The sequence below is a fragment of the Pempheris klunzingeri genome, chromosome 10, assembly GCF_042242105.1.
Source record: "Pempheris klunzingeri isolate RE-2024b chromosome 10, fPemKlu1.hap1, whole genome shotgun sequence".
In the NCBI taxonomy this organism is placed as follows: Eukaryota; Metazoa; Chordata; class Actinopteri; order Acropomatiformes; family Pempheridae; genus Pempheris; species Pempheris klunzingeri.
Genome location: NC_092021.1, coordinates 4,450,224 through 4,469,102, shown reverse-complemented (window position 1 = coordinate 4,469,102; position 18,879 = coordinate 4,450,224). Strand labels below are relative to the sequence as shown.

The 18,879-nt window shown below is 39.6% G+C and overlaps 1 protein-coding gene across 1 annotated transcript in view; it reads right to left on the bottom strand.

The window, feature by feature from the left end:
* The window catches only part of itgb2 (integrin, beta 2), a 32,151-nt gene extending 15,716 nt beyond the window's left edge, over positions 1-16,435 (bottom strand). The window contains exons 1-12 of the mRNA XM_070838605.1: positions 16,405-16,435; positions 8,839-8,890; positions 6,791-6,888; positions 6,285-6,486; positions 5,758-5,928; positions 5,201-5,442; positions 4,067-4,225; positions 3,814-3,909; positions 3,619-3,708; positions 3,342-3,479; positions 2,409-2,599; positions 1,317-1,549 (exon numbers count right to left, since the gene is read on the bottom strand). Coding sequence (XP_070694706.1) covers positions 1,317-1,549; positions 2,409-2,599; positions 3,342-3,479; positions 3,619-3,708; positions 3,814-3,909; positions 4,067-4,225; positions 5,201-5,442; positions 5,758-5,928; positions 6,285-6,486; positions 6,791-6,888; positions 8,839-8,887 — 1,669 coding nt within the window. The 5' untranslated portion in view covers positions 8,888-8,890; positions 16,405-16,435. The remainder of the gene's footprint in view (positions 1-1,316; positions 1,550-2,408; positions 2,600-3,341; positions 3,480-3,618; positions 3,709-3,813; positions 3,910-4,066; positions 4,226-5,200; positions 5,443-5,757; positions 5,929-6,284; positions 6,487-6,790; positions 6,889-8,838; positions 8,891-16,404) is intronic.
* Positions 16,436-18,879: the final 2,444 nt, after the last annotated feature.

Here is an 18,879-nt window from a genome sequence, read left to right as displayed (position 1 = left end):
GCGCAAAACATAAAGTTTCGTGTCAGCACCAGGTGGCGCTGTGACTTAAAATAAATATTGACATGTAGATGTGTTCGGGGCGGGACTCTCATCAGACATGTGAAATTTGGTGCATATTGGATCACGTACAGTCAAGTTATTAACAACTTCCTGTTTGACGGCGAGGCACAAACTTTTGACAGCTCGCCACGTCCAAACCGTTAAAGATTATACCAAACCTTTAATAACTTTTCATCCTTGATATTGTTTCTACCAGCTGACCAAGTTTGAAGTCGATTGCTTCAACCCCCTCGGACGAGTTCGTTCATTTACGACCCCTACTTTTTGCCATAAAATCCAAAATGGCCGACTTCCTGTTGGTTTTAAGGCATACCTCCAAGAGACTTTTCTGTGCGTCTTGAAGCGATACATATACCCTACAACTTTCGTACATGTAGATAATACGCAGTTCCGGGGCTGAGTTTTGGTGGCGCTATAGAGCCATCTTTTCACGCCCGTTTACGAAACCCATAAAATACGAAAATTTTCACCGTTCCTGAATTTTGTGCAAATTTTCCTGACTTTTCGTGCATGTTCAGGTCCTCAAATTTGCGTTTGTTTCGGTACAAGGAAAATAATAATAATAATAATAATAATAATAATAATAATAATTCCTTCAGTTTCAACTATGTTTTCAGCCCCCTGGTCACCTGGTTTTTTCCATTTGACATATTTTTCCCAGGCCTACCTGCTCGAGGACTGTGAGGTCCGTACACCTCTTGGTTCTTGGGTACTGGCCCGTTTTCCTCCCTTGCACGTTTTCCCCCACGCAGTTTCAATAGGGTCCTCGCACCGCTTGGTGCTCGGGCCCTAATAATAATAATAATAATAATAATAATAATAATCCACACAGTTTCAACTATGTTTCGAGCCCCCTGGTTGGCTGGTTTTTTGCCATGTCGCGTATTTTTTCGAGGCCTACCTGCTCGGGGACTGTGAGGTCCGTACACCTCTTGGTTCTTGGGTACTTGCACGTTTCCTCCCTTTTCCCCCACGCAGTTACAATAGGGTCCTCGCACCGCTTGGTGCTCGGGCCCTAATAATTCCTTCAATTTCAACTATGTTCCGAGCCCCCTGGTTGGCCGTTTTTTTGCCATGTCGCGTCTTTTTTCGAGGCCTACCTGCTCGGGGGCTGTGAGGTCCGTACACCTCTTGGTTCTTGGGTACTTGCACGTTTTCCTCCCTTGCTCATTTTCCCCCACACAGTTACAATAGGGTCCTCGCACCGCTTGGTGCTCGGGCCCTAATAATAAAAAAGCAGATAATAAGAACTCTACCTCCACATAGTTTGTTCTGGAACTTCTCACAATGTTCATCGTCGCACTCGCAAAAGTCACCATGGTAACTGCTTCCACTCTCCGTTGTGTGGCACTGGCATCTGCCACACACACAGTCTCCTCGACCCTCACAGTCAGTGCCATTGTGCCTCTGACAGGATGCACGCATTGAGAGCTCGTCTTTATTGCCAATGGAGCACTCGCAGAACTGGCCGACGAAGCCTTCATTACAGCTGAATAAGGACAAGTTAAACAGATGTTAAAACATTAAATTAGAAAACGATAAACTTAACAAAAACACATTAATGAGTTATAATGCACTTTAAATTTAAAAAATCTAATTGAAATCTAATAAAATGAGTCCAAACTTATTGTCTAATTAGTCACCTTAATGGATTTTTTGCCATTTTCCACTGTCAGTAATCAATCAGTAGTGAAGTAGTAAACACAAGTGCCAGTCACAAATGTTGCTTCTGCTCAGTGGTAAAGTGGGTGCGATTCATGGCTCTTACAGTCCCCATTTTGAAATCTCCTTGGGCAAAACATTGAACCCCAATTGCTCCTAAAGCACAGCTTGGGTGTGTTAGTGCAATCCTTAAGGATAAGCGGTACAGACACTGGATGGATAAAACTTTCTATCCAGGTCAAGCCATTGGCCAACTTGTGAGTATCAAATCGCAGGGGGTGGTGTCAGGTTGTTGTGGACTGTTGTGTCTCAAGTGTTTTTAATTGTTTGTGTGAACTGACAGTAAGTGGTTTACAGCACTGCAGCATCAAGCTATGTCCTTCATCGCCCCTGACAGAGGACAGTCATGACAAGACATTGCTTGTCAGGAAAGCAAAACATTGGTCCTTTCACGATTTTGAACCCTTGACTGACGCTGGATTTTACGTGTTGAAGACTCTAGCCTCTAGCAAACCTTTAGTAGAAATGACATTGTTTATTTTAGTTTGTAGTTAAACACATAAGGCTATCAAATACATAACTGATGCATGCACTCAATAAACCCAGCACATCATGAACCTTTTCATTAAATCAAAGGAACTTCTACTGCATAGCAACTCAGTGGCAGCCAAAGTGTAGGAGCTTACTTGCAAATACCACAACTGACTCTTCCCTTGTCCTTGCAGTGTGGATGGCTACTGTCAAGAGGGTCTTTACATTGACATTCACAGTCTGTAGATAAGGTCACTGTCAATGTGTCCTTAATGCCCAGTGGTCTGATAGTGAAAGATTTGTTCTTCATACATGCACCTGCTATTACGGTGATATCAAAATAAATCTGGAGAGAACAATTGGGGTTAGGAGTCAGACAGAGGTGCAATACATTTTTTACAACAGTACAAATAAAAAGATCACTGATTCAAAGATGTTTTGTTGACGTTAAAGTTTTAAAGCCATGCCCTTCATGTATCCATGTATCTTCTGCATTGTAGTCTGGGACTATGGGGTGCAATTACTACAGGCTATTTGGTATTCAGATGGATGTTAAGTGGATGAGAGTCCATCCTCCTAAGTTTGAGACCACAGAACTCAGCTTGAGCAGTGGATGAGTGAATGATGTCAAAAACTCAAGTGGCTGAGATGAGTTCACAGCATGACTGGCTTTGAGATCTGAGTCAAAGATCTGGAGGGAGCTTGGTGGAGAACCGTTGCTCCTTCACATTGAAAGAAGCTAAGGGGCATTTGAGTAGCATGTCCAACTGTGAGGTGAGTCTGGGTGAAAGACCCTGAACATGATGATGGGATAACGTGTCCAATCGGACTGCTTGATGCATTGAGATCTTACTGGAAGAGCTGGAAGAGGGGGCTAGGGAGAAGGATGTCTTGGCTACCTTACGGGTGCCACCAGAATAAGTGGATAGACAATGGATGGATAACAGATGGATAACTTTTTAATCACAATGTGGACATGGGGAGCACCCAATACAATGTTAAAACCTGAAATTGACATAACAAGAGCTGTGTGTACTTGATACTTGACATCACCATGAAAAATTGTATAAACTACAAAAAGAACTTACCTCCTCTCCTGTATACACATTGTCACAAACTCCTTCACTTTCACCTGCTGGTCCTGCATGTTTACATTTAGGGGTGTAGAAAACTCGTACATTTTCAGGGAGATTGTCATGGGTCACAGTTACTTTGGAGGACAATCTCTGTCATGGATTTGATGCACATTTGAGAGGATTGCGAGATATAGACAAAATCATGAGGAAAAAATGTATTGATCATAAATACACATGCACACAAAAGTGAAAAGTAGAAATATTTGTTGCTGGCGAATTGACAACTTACATTGTAGGCACTTTCAATCAATTGAACAACATTTTTAGAATCTGATGACAGAACTCCCACCTCTGATTTTGGAATCATTTTAGAGAGTTGCTGGGATAAAACACAAGGTGAAATAAAAATCAGCAAGAGTAACAATAAAATATGTGCTCTATAAATAAATACAAAGAGGTATGGAAAGGAAAGGGTTTTTTTTACCTTGTACACAACCTCCACATTTTTTGTCACTGCAAATATTGGCTGAATGTTGTTTTTTTCCAACTGCAAAGCTAGTTGTCCAACAGACGGGTAGTCCTGCACATAGCAATCAATGTTTAGTCCTCTTAAATAAGCATTTAAGGTGCTTATGGCTTTTGTAATCAATGTATTACATAGTTTTATCCATTGGTTATAATAACATGGCACTGCAGACCTTTGGACTGTTGATGTCCTAATGTGATTCCATACATACCACCTCTGTGCTCTGGGTATAAAGGTTATTTTCCATGTGGCAACGTTCATCATTGGGTTCAAGAATGCCAGCCAATTTTCCATCCCCGGCCATATGGAATCCAGCATCAGTGGTCAGCACAATCAGCCGAGTACTGCTGTTCCTCCATCCTATCTTGTCCTAAACAATATGTGTGGAGGATTATGCCAGTAAAAATTTTTCAGCTGCCAAGAGCACATGTAGATAGAAAAGCAAGAGAAATATATTCACAGTGATTTTTGGCTTTCACTGTATGCATTTGTGTATAACCTTGAAATGAGCACTCTCGGTGGAATCTAGATGGAAGGCACTGACAAAATGCTGAAAATCTGTGATTTGCTGTCCCCACAAGGACATCATGTACTCTCATCCTCTGGTCAGAATGGGTTCATAATCCTTTTTTCTTGCAAAAAGTGATTGCTTTCTCCTGTCAATATTTAGTTTCAATGTTTCCCCTTACATTCAAACGAGCTACATCATCCCATAGATATGCTTGATAACTGTACATATAAGTGTGTTTGTTTGCCAGACAGCGTAAACAATAATCATTTTAATCAACTGGACTGGACTGTTTTGGTGACTGACATACTGCATTATAAGGAAAGTCAAATTATCTTTTTTGTATGCCTGTATTTATTGACAGTAGGTCATGCAGCATTATATGAACTTCATGTGTTTTGTTTTCTGTGGTGTCAAAAGGATTATATGATTATGATAATTATTAATTCAGACTATAACTGGATCTCTTGTATTACAGACAATGGCGTAACAGGTAAGAATAATTTTGTACTGCAATATTGAAAGAGGATTATTACTGTGTGGTCACAACGTCTCATTGACTTTTTAATAAGGAATTGTATGACGTGGAAGACACTACCAAACAGTTCATAATCAGCAAATGTTTATATTTAGAATTCATATCAAAATCACATCTAGTATCAATTACATCACAAACTAAGTGCAACACCAAGCAAGACTCCTTTTCAGGCAGTATGACTGTAAGAGAGTGACCTAATGTTATGGTATAGTGTACATTTTAGAACATCCACAGAACTCAATTCTGATCATAAACTCATGCTTGCTTTCCTTGTGTTACACACAGGACATGCTACTTACTCCACACACTGCAGCCTGCATCATGGCATCAAGACTCCCTTCAGGAGAGTCTAAGTTCCCAGAAATGAACTGCTCTGTCACTTTTCTTTTGAACTCATCCTTCCTTGGTGTCATACTAAGCACGTGTCTGTAGCCAAAAGCAGCCTGACACTGCTGGTAATCCTCATCACATGGCTTCAGCAGTTTCTCCTTGTTGGTGTTAGTGTAAGGAAGAACAGTCTTATCGACAAAGGCACCAAACCCTGCAGTTACAGAAACAGCTATTAGTTTATAAGTCTTGTTTTTTTTTATATACAAGGTAGTACTTTTTGAAAGTAAGTTTATCAAACTTTTCAGACCACACCACTGTACAAAGACATATCATATTGAAGTAAAAGGCTCATTAGAGCTTAAATTAGCAGCTGTATATCACTGTATTGGTAACCAGCTTACATGTGCTATGTACAACATAATTACACTGTAAATTCTGGTGTGTAATATTCTAATGTGTTACCAAATAGCAAATATTGGTATTTTAGACGAATCAAGGTGTCAGATTAAAATTGCAATCATCTTACCTATTTGAGCATGTTCAGTTATTTTATTCAGAGCTGCAAAAAGGTCTTGTCCGAGTTCTTTGACATTTTCCAAGTCATCTTTCATGGAGTAAGACAGGTCCATCAGGTAGTATAAGTCAACTGGATAACCCTGAACTCTTTTAAAAGAAACCCTGAATGTGGTAGAAAGCCCTGAAAACACAGAAAAGAAACAAGCTGATGAAAATTAAAGGAACAACAAATACATGCTAATGTATGCAAAACAATATATAATATGAAAATGTTCCAGTCAAAATTCAGTGAAAGTAAGTCTATACAATTCTCAAATAAAATGTGAAAGGGTTAGGATTAAGGACATTGATATTCAAACACACGAAAAAAATTGTGAGACTTTTACAATTAATTACTTTTTGCCCAGCCAAATTCTGCACAAGTCCAGATAATGCCCCTGGAGCACACAGGTATCTGCTCTGGCTTTATTCTGATCCAGATACCGAACACCACATTCCTATAATGATCAAAAGTCAGCATTAACTGATCCCACTAACCAGGTCGCAGTCTCAGACTAATCTTCTGTGGGCTCAGTTGGACAGGCTCCTGCTGGGTGAATGATGTGGACAGAGGATCTGCCTTGTCAATGGTTTTGTCATTTTGAGGAGAGATGATTTCCTCCATTTTACAGCCTCTCTCTATTAACTGAGCTTTGGTGTCACAGCGTGCAGCTTCCTGCTCTCCTGCTTTGGTGAAATCCTAGACAAAGAGGATGCAAAAACACACAGGTTAGTACACTTTAATATTATTATTACTCTCTTGTATAGCGACATGCAAGTTAGGAAATTACAGTACACTTTACTATAAATTCTCAAATTAAAGTATTTAAAGTATAAAAGTATTAAAGTATTACAGCTGGGTAGCTGTAGCTAAAAAGTTGGTTGTTGTTGGTTGTATGTTGATAGGTTTGATAGGTTGATAGATTTTTTGTGTTGCTACTATTTTTAGACATGTCACCTGAGAAGAGGCAATATATAGGTGCTACATAAACTTTGTTTCTCACCAGCTGTTTGCACCACACACAGTATGGCCCAGATCTGATACAGTCATCGCAGGAGTTGATCACAGATTTTGAGCAAACTTCCTCCTGTTGACACAATCCTACAAAGAAAAACAAACAAATTGTATCCAACAACAGCTCATAAAGACACAGTAAAATCAACAGAAATTATAAAACTAAAATAATATGCTGTCCTTTTTTACAGGGGTAGGACGATCAACACCTCAACACTTATAGCGCTTTTCCATTACACATTACAATGGAAACCAAAATCACCAACCGATTGAGTGCTGGATTTAAAATCCTACCAAAAATCAAAGTAAAATATTTAAATTAAAAAAAATTGAATGAATTTCATCACAGGAACTGATAATGTGACTCAATAGTATGTATGGCCCCCACATGCCTGTATACACTCTGAATAACGTCTGGGCATGCTCCTGATGGGACAGTGGATGGTGTTCTGGGGGATCATCTCCCAGACCTGGATCAGGGCATCACTGAGCTTAAGTCTGTGGTGCTACTTGGCGACATCAAAGACAATACATAATGTCCCAGAGGTTCTCAATTGGATTCAGGTCTGGGGAACATGAGGGCCAGTCAATGGCATGAATGCCTTTGTCATCCAGGAACTGCCTACACACTATTGCCACATGATTGTCCTGCACCAAGAGGAACCCAGGCCCCACTGCACCAGCGTAAGGTCTTACAATGGCTCTGAGGATTTCATCCCGTAGCATTCAAGGAACTGTTGGCTAGCACGTGGAGATCTGTGTGACCCTCCAAGGATATGCATCCCCAGATCATCACTGACCCACACCGCCAAATTGGTCATGCTGGATGGTGTTGCAGGCATCATAACGTTCACCACAGCGTCTCCAGACTCTTTGATGTCTGTCACATGTGCTCAGTGTGAACCAATTCTGGTGTTCTCTGGTGAATGCCAATCACGTTGCATGATGCTGGGCTGTGAGCACAGGTCCCACTAGAAGATGTTGGGCCCTCATGAGTCTGTTTCTGACAGTTTGGTCAGAAACATACACACCAGTGCCAGAGGTCATCTTCCTGTTCCTCCTCGCAAGGAGCAGATACTGGTCCTGCTGCTAGGTTGATGCCCTTCTACGGCCTCGTCCAGCTCTCCTTGTTTAACGGCCCATCTCCTGGTATCATGCTCATGAGACTATGTTGGGAGGCACAGCAAAGCCTTCTTGCTACGGCATGTATGGATGTGCCATCCTGGAGGAGCTGGACTTTTTTATTACAACTTCTTACTTCTACCCCTTAGCAGGAGGGTAATTGCAGACGCAAGCTGTATACACAAGGTACCTAGAACTTGTTGTGTCAATAGAGATGTTGAAAAATAAACAAATACTTTTTTTTTTTATAAATTAGACAACAGAAACAGGGATGTATTCATGTGATATCATGCGTCACTTTAGTGGATAATAACATCAGGTATGGAAATTGTCTGCAGATGCTTCAATTCAAAACTGATGTCTTGAAAACTTGAACAACAACCCTCAACAGAGTAGGTAAAACTTGTTTTTGTGACTGCAATAAAAGTCAATAAAACAATCAGGTTGTTCATCATATAGGCATAAACGTACACAAGACACATTATGCTGTGTGGTGACACACACGAGCAAAAAGAAATTGAAATCTAATCAACTATAATGCAGTCTCACCAATTGCTTCAATAAAGACTGTTGTTTATGAAAAAGATTTTGCATCTATTTATCTATTCAGACCTGGATATAAGTAACTAATTCAAGAATTTCAACACATTTCAACACAATTTCGACACATTCTTGGACACATTCTATTTCTTCCACAATCAAAAAAACGATCCTTGCTTGTACAATGTTCAACATAGTGTAATGCCATATAATTAATATGGAGTTTTGGTAATAATGAGATATAATGATTTATTGTTTTGGTTCTGGTTTGGTGAGATGCTGAGATTCTTTTAATAGAGAACCTAAATAATAGACGTTAGTTGAGGTTTAAAGATTTGCAAATAAATAATGTAATGTTATCATTTTAAAACTTACCATTTCTACCCATCAGCAGGAGCAGAAGAAACACCAAACACTGATCCATTTCCTGATGACAAAAAAGCAAACATTTTCTTTTCTCATTCAATAGATCAGAGATAAAATCTTGAGGCTTCCATTCAGTTCATTGTTCTGATTATGAAGCAAGGACCCCTTCCATCGACCAATACTCAATTGTTAATTTACTCCACGAAACATACCAAATACCTTCAGATGGTTTGGCATTTCAGAGTTTGTACCTTACAATGGCCTCAATGTCAACTGGTTTGCACTAGAAACTCCCATTGGTTGGAGGATTGTGTCTGGGTGACTTTGTGATAAGCTTAGTATTGTTTAATACCAAACACATTTCTGTGAAAATGTTACTAGGAAACTTAGAATAGAATTTCACAGTATTCTATGTTTTCAGTCCTGTTTATCAGACCAAACTCTGACTGATACTGACAGGGATGTACAGTACAGTGCAAAAGTCTCATTGTGAAGAAATGAAAAGCAAGAATGCTTTCAAAAATATAAAATGTAATTGTTTATTTTTATTGATTTACAAAATGTTAAGTGAGCAAACAGAAGAAAAATCTAAACCCTTTTCCTTCAAAACAGCATCAACTCTTCTAGGTATACTTGCACAAAGTCAGGGATTTTGTAGGATCATAGTCAAGTGTATGATTAACCAATTATACCAAACAGGTGCTCATGATCATCTGTTTCATATGTAGGTTGAAACGCAGTCATTAACCGAAACCAAAACAGCTGTAATGGATAAGGAACAGCATTGCAAGACTGAGCACAGCAACAAGACACACGGTAATACTGTATCAGCAAGGTCTCTCCCAGGCAAAGATTTCAACGGTTTCAAGATGTACTGTTCCAAGCTCTTTTGAGGAAGCACAAAGAAACAGGCAACGTTAAGGACCGTAGACACAGTGGTCGGTGAAGGAAACTGAATGCAGCAGATGAAAGACAAATTATGCTTACTTCCCATCGAAATTGGAAGATGGCGATATTCCCAAAATGCACTTTTTCAAGTTAAGTCAAGCATTATGTACAACATTTAGTATCACAATTTCCTCACAAACCTCCAATCAATCAATCAATCTTTATTTATAGAGCGCCAATTCACAACAGCGTTATCTCAAGACGCTTTACATAAAGAGCAGGTCTAGACCAAACTCTTTAATTAAGAGAGAGTCCCAACGATTCAGGAATTCAAAAATAAGGATTCTAGAATCCCCACATGAGCAGCATCAGATATTATGTTGAGCAACAGTGGCAGGAAAAACTCCTGTGAAGGTCTGTGTTGGGTGGAGGTTGGACTGAGAGAGAGAGAGAGACAACACAAACAGCAACCAACATACTAACAGCGACTATAGCACTAACAATAGGAGTGAAATTAGGGAGATTCCACAGGAGAGGAGCCTGAGCCTGCACTACTTTTGGAGACTTTGGGAACCACCAGTAGGCCTGCATTCTGGGAGTGCAGTGCTCTAGTGGGGTTGTACGTAACTATGAGTTTTTTAAGATATGATGGAGCCTGGAGATTTTACCGGAAGCCAATGAAGAGAAGCCAGTACAGGGGAAATATGGTCTCTTCTCTTAGTTCTCGTAAGAGCACGAGCAGCAGCGTTCTGGACCAGCTGGAGAGTCTTTAACGACTTATTGGGGCAGCCTGATAAGGAGTTGCAATAGTCCAACCTAGAAGTGACAAATACATGGACTAATTTTTCTGCATCATCTAAGATGGGTCTGATGTTAGCATTATTACGTAGATGGTAGATATATAGTTCTAGAAATCTGTTCAATTTGGGAGTTAAAGGACAAATCTTGATCAAATAAGACTCCCAGATTCCTCACAGTGGAGCTGGAGGCCAGAGTAATGCCATCCAGAGTTATGTTGTTAGAAAAGGTGTCCCCAAGCAGAATAACTTCAGTTTTATCTGAGTTTAGCAGCAGAAAGTTGCTGCTAATCCAGGACTTTATGTCCTTAAGGCTGACTTGAAGTTTACTCAACTGATTGGATTCATCTGGCTTTATTTATAAATATAATTGTGTATCATCTGCATAACAGTGGAAATTAATGGAGTGCTTCCTGATAATATTACCCAGAGGAACCATATATAAGGTAAAATGTATTGGTCCAAGCACTGAACCTTGTGGAACTCCATGTCCAACCTTAGTGTGGACAGAGGACTCATTGTTAACATGAATTGTTAAATTGTGAAATTGGACTTAAACCAGCTTAATGTGGTTCCTTTTATGCCAATGAACTGTTCCAATCTCTGCAATAAGATGTGATAGTCAATGGTGTCAAAATCAGCACTCAGGTCTAACAAGACCAGTACAGAGAGTCCTCTGTCTGATGCCATAAGGAGGTCGTTTGTAACCTTCACCAGTGCTGTCTCTGTGCTATGGTGCGCTCTAAAACCTGACTGAAAATCCTCAAATAGGCTATTGGAATTTAGAAAATCACACAGCTGATTGGCTACTACTTTCTCCTGGATCTTTGAGAGAAGGGGAAGGTTGGATATAGGTCTATAGTTGGCTAATAGACCTTAGGAGACATGTTGACGGTTTGGATGAGATTATTGAAGCCAATTCAGGAAGATCAATTGGAGAAAAGCAGTCCAAATGCACACAGGTCTAACAGCTGTTTCCATGGTTCCTAAGTTTGAAGTTGGATCAGACCTTGTTGAGGGCAGGAGGTGCTGAATTTTGTCTCTTATAGTTAGAATTTTATCATTAAAGAAGTTGTTGCTACTGAGCTCTAAAGGAACACAAGCAGGCTCTTTGTCAGCCTGGCTAATGTGCTGAACAGAAATCTAGGGTTGCTTTTATTTTCTCTTATTAATGACGAGTAGTTGGCGGCTCTGGCATTACAGAGGGCCTTTCTATAGGTTTTAAGACAATCTTGCCAGATTAAATGGGAGTCTTCCAATTTGGTGGCCCGCCATGTCCTTTCTAGTTTTCATGAATGTCACTTAAGCTCGCGTGTCTGGGAGTTATACCAGGGAGCTTGTCTCTTATCTTTAATTAACTTCTTTTTTAGAGGGGCGATAGAGTCTAGTGTCATTTGCAGTGAGCCTACAGCACTATCGACCAGATAATCAATTTGGGAGGGGCTAAGATTAGCATAGTGGTCATCCATAGCACAGAGACACACTGGCTGAAATACTGAAGGAATCACCTCCTTAAATTTGGCAACAGCTCTGTCAGATAAGCATCTGGTGAGGACCTCTCTGTCATATAGAGCATAGTCCAGTAACAAGAAATCAAATGTTATCAGGTAATGGTCCGATAGAGTATAGAGAATAGAGTTATGTGGAAAAACTGTTAACTGTTCAATTTCAACACCATAAGCCAAAACAAGGTCAAGAGTGTGGTTAAAACAGTGAGTGGGTTCATTTACACTCTGGGAGAAGCCAATTGAGTCCAAAAGTGAGACAAAAGCAGTGCTGAGACCATCATTATCATAGTCCACATGAATATTAAAGTCACCTACTATAATCACTTTGTCCACACTAAGGACTAAATCTGATATAAACTCTGAAAACTCTGTTAAGAATTCAGAGTAAGGGCCAGGAGGGCAGTACACTGTAACAACTAAGACTGGTTATGGTTGATTATACCTGCTGAGGAGGCTAGGATCCTTTGGAGTGAGCAGACCACTCCTGAGGACCTTCTTCGAGACTGTGGTGGCATCTGTGGTCTCATATGCAGTGGTGTGTTGGGGAGGGGGGTGCTCTGAGCGGGACAAGAACAGGCTCAACAGACTAATTAAGAGAGCCGGCTCGGTCTGTGGCTGCCCCCTGGACCCCATAGAGGTGGTGGGAGAGAGGAGGACCTTGTCCAAACTGTCCTCCATCTTGGACAACACCTCCCACCCTCTGCATCAGACTGTGGGGGCCTTAAGCAGCTCCTTCAGTCACAGACTGATACACCCCAGGTGAAAGAAGGAGCGCTTCCGCAGGTCCTTCATCCCGACTGCAGTCAGACTGTACAATGCTGCATTATAGTCTGCTGCACCAACCACCACCACCACCTGTGCACTTTACTATAACATAAACTGTACAATAATTCTCACCCCACTTCACTTCACCCTGTTGTTGTTGTCTCTGTAATTACATTTTTTTGTGTACATAGGTTTTTACCACTGTATATATTATATTATATTCTGCTATTCAATTTTTCTAATTCTATTATATTCTGCTATTTAATTTTTCTAATTCTTAACTGTGTGCTTTTATTTATTTATTTATTTTTTTGTCTGTCCCTTTGAGCTGCTGTAACAGCAAAGTTTCCCCACTGAGGGATCAATAAATAAATATCTTATCTTAAATATCTTACATCTTATAGTGTTTTCCAGGTTGGGTGTGAAAACTAAGAACAAGGCTTTCAAAGGAGTTATAGTTGGACTATTAAACTGCAGTTAAAGATTGCTGCAACTCCACCTCCTTGTCCAGAATCTCGAGGAATATGAGTATTAATATGACTGGGAGGTGTGGCTTCATTAAGGCTAACATACTCTTCATAGCGTAGCCAGGTTTCTGTCAGACACAATAAATCAATATGATGGTCTGACATCAGATCATTTACTAAAACAGCTTTGGATGGCAGAGATCTGATGTTTAAAAGTCCACATTTAACTCTCCTATCCTGGTTAACTGTGCCAGTGGTGGTATTAACTTTGATGAGATTTTTATGCAGAACTCCTCTCCTGTTTATCTTAATATATTTGGATGGTCGGGGGACAGACACAGTCTCTATGGGATGTTGGGTGGGTGACTGTTCTAATGGAGGAGCAGAGAAGTGTGTAAGACTGCAGCTCTGCTTCCTGGTCTCGACTTTGGATTGTCAAGTTTTAGGACTTATAAACTTAGACATATTTCTAGATAAGAGAGCAGCTCAGTCCAAAGTAGGTCTTCTATTAAGACCAGGTTTTCCCCAGAAAGACTGCCATTTGTCTATGAAGCCCACATTGTTAGCTGGGCACCACTGTCTGTACATGAGCAAGAGACGGCAGGAGACTGAGGGAGAGAGAGAGAGAAGCCATCATAAAAGTTTTAGCTATTTAAGATAGCTGGTTATCTAGATATATAACTACAGAAATAGCGAGATAATCACCAAAAGGAAGTGCGACCTATGAGTGCTAGTTTTAGACTGAAATGTACAACTAGTGATTAGGCGTGACAGTGAAGCATCAAATAGATCCAGTTAACATGAAAAGTGCGAAGACGCTATCGACAGCACAGTAAACGAAAGCTCCGACAAACCGGAAATGACGCTTACCGTAGCAGGGTTTATGTGACTTTATGCAAAACGGCTGTATATATGTATATATATTTATGTTATTTATTTGTTTTTTTAAACGTTAAAGTATTTGTTGTGGTTATTTTTTAGTCAGTGTGTTTATTTTATTTATCTATTTTTGTCATAGCTATCCATTTTTCTTTCCTATTACTACAGTTGTATGCAGTTATCTCTCCATGCCTGAGAATAGACTGTCAGTTATGTCTGTATGTTTGGTGTTGCATGAGAAGGTTTTTCTTTCCCTGTATAGTTACTGTTTTGTCCATTATTGATAAGTAATAAACCTTTGAAGGAAATTGGAAGATGTCCAACAGCCAACAGCTCAGAACTAGCAGAAAGTGGGACCCACGTACACCCATCTACTGTCCACAGAAGTCTAGCCAGAAGTGGTCTTAATGGAAGAATTGCAGCCAAAAAACCATACCTCTGACGTGGAAACATGTCAAGTGACTCAACTATGCACACAAATATAGAAACTGGGGTGCAGAAAAATGACAGCAGGTGGTAGCAGCAGTAAGTTGAAATATAAGGCAGTTTGTTGAAGGGCTGGAGAGCAGTACAATAATGAGCATCTAGAGGCAACAGTGATGCATAGTATAGGTTCTTGCAAGTTTGGGGCTGCATTTATGCATTTCAGCGTATACAAGAACAAGGTGTCCCGGAAGTGATAGTATGTCCCCCACAAAGCCCCCAATCTCAACATCATTTTCGCTCACTTTGCATTTTGTAAATTGATAAAAAATAAAGACTTAAATTTTATATTTTTGAAAGCATTCTTACTTACAGCATCTAGCCGCTGCAGTGACAGAACCAGAAGCTGCTGCTCTCAGTTAGTTGGCTTCCAAACCCATCCTAAACTCCATCATATCGATGGGAAGATAATCTTCCGGTCTAAAATGAGCACCACAAATGATCTTGTTTTACGTAATGGATGAAGCAGTGAAGTTCCTTCTTTTCACCTGCACAACACACACCCAGGCTAAACAGCTATACGAAACCCATGGACTCCATGTCCTAACAGGTTACAATTTTTGCAACCTGCACAAACACAATAATTTAACTTGATGTTACATGAAATGCAATGAAAACCTACTGAAGAAGACACTAACTCAATGTGACTGCTGGGACTCACTACCTCCTACTCCCCTATGTTACGTCATTTAAAGCTTTGTTGAAAAAAAAGAGGATTTTCAGGAGCTTTGCGGAAAAGGGCCACTTTCTCCTCTGAATTTCAGCTTTTACACCGTAAAACATATAAAATCCTGCATTACCTTTTAAAATTGTAATTTTCAGACATGGTTAAGTACAAATGTGTTACGACCAGAGGCACACCCAAGAAGATGGACTCAAATGCTCGACGTGAGGCAAACAGATGGTAAAAAGGCATAGTTCATTGTTGTACAAGAACAATACAAGGCACCAACAAACTTAGTACTAAAAATACTTAAGCCACAATAAAACAGGAAATACATAAAAAACATGAACTAACTGAACTCGATGAGACAACAAAATGAAAAAATGAATCTGCAAGTTACTCCTTAATGAGCGTTTTGGTCATATTTAAAATTAGTAGTATAAAAAGTTTTCTGTACGCAGAGGCTTTTTTTGCAACCTGTGTAACACTATCAACACCATAAAAGGAAGAAGGGAACGGTGATGTGTTGTGCCATCAGTACATTTCTGCTTTGTGACGCAGGCTGAGCAGAGAGCATTTATCTTATATTGGTATTTGTTTCTTTGGTAATTCTAATTCCTTCTTTTGGTTAGTGAGAAGTGAGAGTTTAGATGGATAAATATTGAGGCAGCATTTGATGATGGATATTGTGGATATAAACTCTTACATTACATAATGTAGCCCAATACAACACTGCTAACAATGGACTCAGAAATGACGACAGATTTAAATAAACACTTTTGTTTACATAAAATGCAGTACTGAACTGAATCGAAAGACTAAAGCAAGACTATGTAACTTAAATGTACATAACATGAATTCTAAATCATAACTTAAAAATCATTAGATTAGATTAGAATTAGATTTCTAAGCAATTAAAATGTACCACACCCGCCTTAACTTCCGTTTAGGTTACTTACATCCTATTATTTTAAAGTGAAACCGTTCTCTGGCTGGCGGAAAGTAACATCATATTTCTACTCCAAATACAGTATAGCTATTGATGTAAGAATATCACAACTTAAAATTGAGGAGGGTTGTAAAGAATTTAATAAAACTATTAGCAAAACTTAAAGCAAACTTACCAGTAACAGGAAGATGCAGCTGTCATCTGTGGTTTACAGTTGCAGTGAACACTGATGGAGAAACTCAACCCACATGACAGGAAGTGTGGTGTCAGATTGCACTGCCAGCGACAACTTGAGACATAACCATGACTGATACAACAATAAAACATGAGACATTGAGAGGCTGGTCATAATGACCACACATCTTAATTAGACTGTCAATTAATACATGTGTAACCAAATAATCTAAGTTCAAAAGTTAGATTTTCTTTGAACCATCTTTCAATCTTGAAATGAAGCTGGTTTAGGTGTCACCGTTTGAACTCAATGAGAAAAATTAGTTTCAGTAATTTTCAAATGATCATGTTTGACCATATATCATTTGGTTAAAGCATTTATTAACATTTCTAGATCAACAAAGAACTACTAGTATGTAAATGTTGCAGGGGGAGGGACTCTTGTTAAGTAGTATTTTTAAAACTTAATAATTTTGCTTGTGCTCAAGTATTTTTTATCTCAAAGATTCTACTTTGCTACACTTCAGACCGCACCTGAACAAGTGACACACAGAAAAGGTTATTGGACAGAACTAGCTAATCTCAGAACAAAATAGAAACCCTAGAAACCTGCACTCAAAGCACCTTCAATCAATCAATCAATCTTTATTTATATAGCGCCAATTCATAACACCGTTATCTCAAGACACTTTCCATAAAGAGCAGGTCTAGACCAAACTCTTTAATTAAGAGAGAGACCCAATGATTCCCACGGGGGAAAAACTCCCCTATAATGGGAAGAAACCTCGAACAGAACCAGGCTCAGATGTGGATGGCTTTCTGTCGGGGTCTGTGTTGGGTGGAGGTTGGACAGAGAGAGAGAGAGAGAGAGAGAGAGAGAGAGAGAGAGAGAGAGAGAGAAAACAAACAGCAACTATAATACTGACAATAGGAATATGACCAATAATTAGCAATATTGTAACATTGAAAAACATGACAATAGTTAACATGAATTATAATAGCACAACTCATATCGGTAAAAAGTGGCGGTAGCTGACTATCTGCAGCAGTGATTCATGAAGCCAGAGAACCACAGCAGGAGAACCATCACAACGATCCACAGGAACCTGAGAGATGAGAAAAGCACAGAAAGGCTGGATAGGCTTGGAAGATTCCAAGTTAGTAACAGATATTAAAGAGACATGAGGCATAAAGATGGAAAGGAAGAGGAGGAGAGAGGAGCCCAGTGCATCATGGGGAGTCCCCCGGCAGTCTAGGCCTGTAGCAGCATAACTAGGGGCTGGTCCAAGGCCAAGACCATTAAGAGCCTTGTAGGTGAGTATATGATAAAAATATGATCTACTTTCGTGTGGGGGAGAGCAATGCTTCATAATTTATGAAGTGAATGCATCATCAATATGCACATTTGAATGAAAATTGAAAATTTGAATTTTCATGATCATTGAATGATTTTGTGATTTTTCCTTTAATTAGTTGATCATGGTTATGATCATAATAAAACACAGGACAAAGATTTTAGGCAAATAAAAATCAATGGGGAATCACCTAGGTGAAATAAAATAATTAAGTCTATAACCTATCTGCATGTAGCCTAAATATAGGAATACTAATGTTCCTTTGACAGTGAACACAAAAGGGATGATAACCCTTCAGCCATATTCATATTTCAGGTTTGAGGTATATATCTTCATATGGGTATATACTGTATTTTTCAGTTCCGGTAAAATAATTCATTTCGATTTATTTCAACTAGCTAAATATATTATGACTGTCTGAATAGTCTATATTTGATCAGTCTGCTAAAATTACAAGTATGACGACCAATTACACTTTGAATGACATTAACTAATGCTGGAGATGACTAAATCTTACTTTCACTTCTATAAATCAGCTACCTGGATATTCTTGACCATGCTGAAAGGCCTCTGCCAGTGACCTCTGTCTTGGCGCCTGGGGTCTGGTTCTGGTTTGGGGATCCCCCCCTTCCTCCCTCCGTTTAGTTTGCAGCTCGGACTTCTCTTTTGACTGTGTTTTTATGTGTTCATATAAATGTGTGGTGTTGCCATAGTAGCATATTCGTTTCCTGCAAACATTGCAGCTTGCAGTATTTTTGTCTGCAGCTGTAAAATAACTCTAAATGACGCTCCCCTTCCTCTCTGCCATCATGTAGCCATCATGCTGAGTCATGTCATTGCAACAACTCACAGCACAGCAGGGGAGGAGGGGGAGGGGTAAAGTGAGCATGATTGAAGTGAGAGGAGCGGTGTTTGCACATGCACAACCACTACGATGTAACAGGAGTTGTGTACTGAACATGGAGAAGAGAAACTGATCTTAAGTATCAATCTCATAACGCATGTATTCATCAATACCGATACCAACGTTGGTATCGATCTATCGATATTTCAGATCAATCAGCCCACCACTAGTAGTTATTGACTCATATCAACTTACAACAGCAGCACATACTGCACCT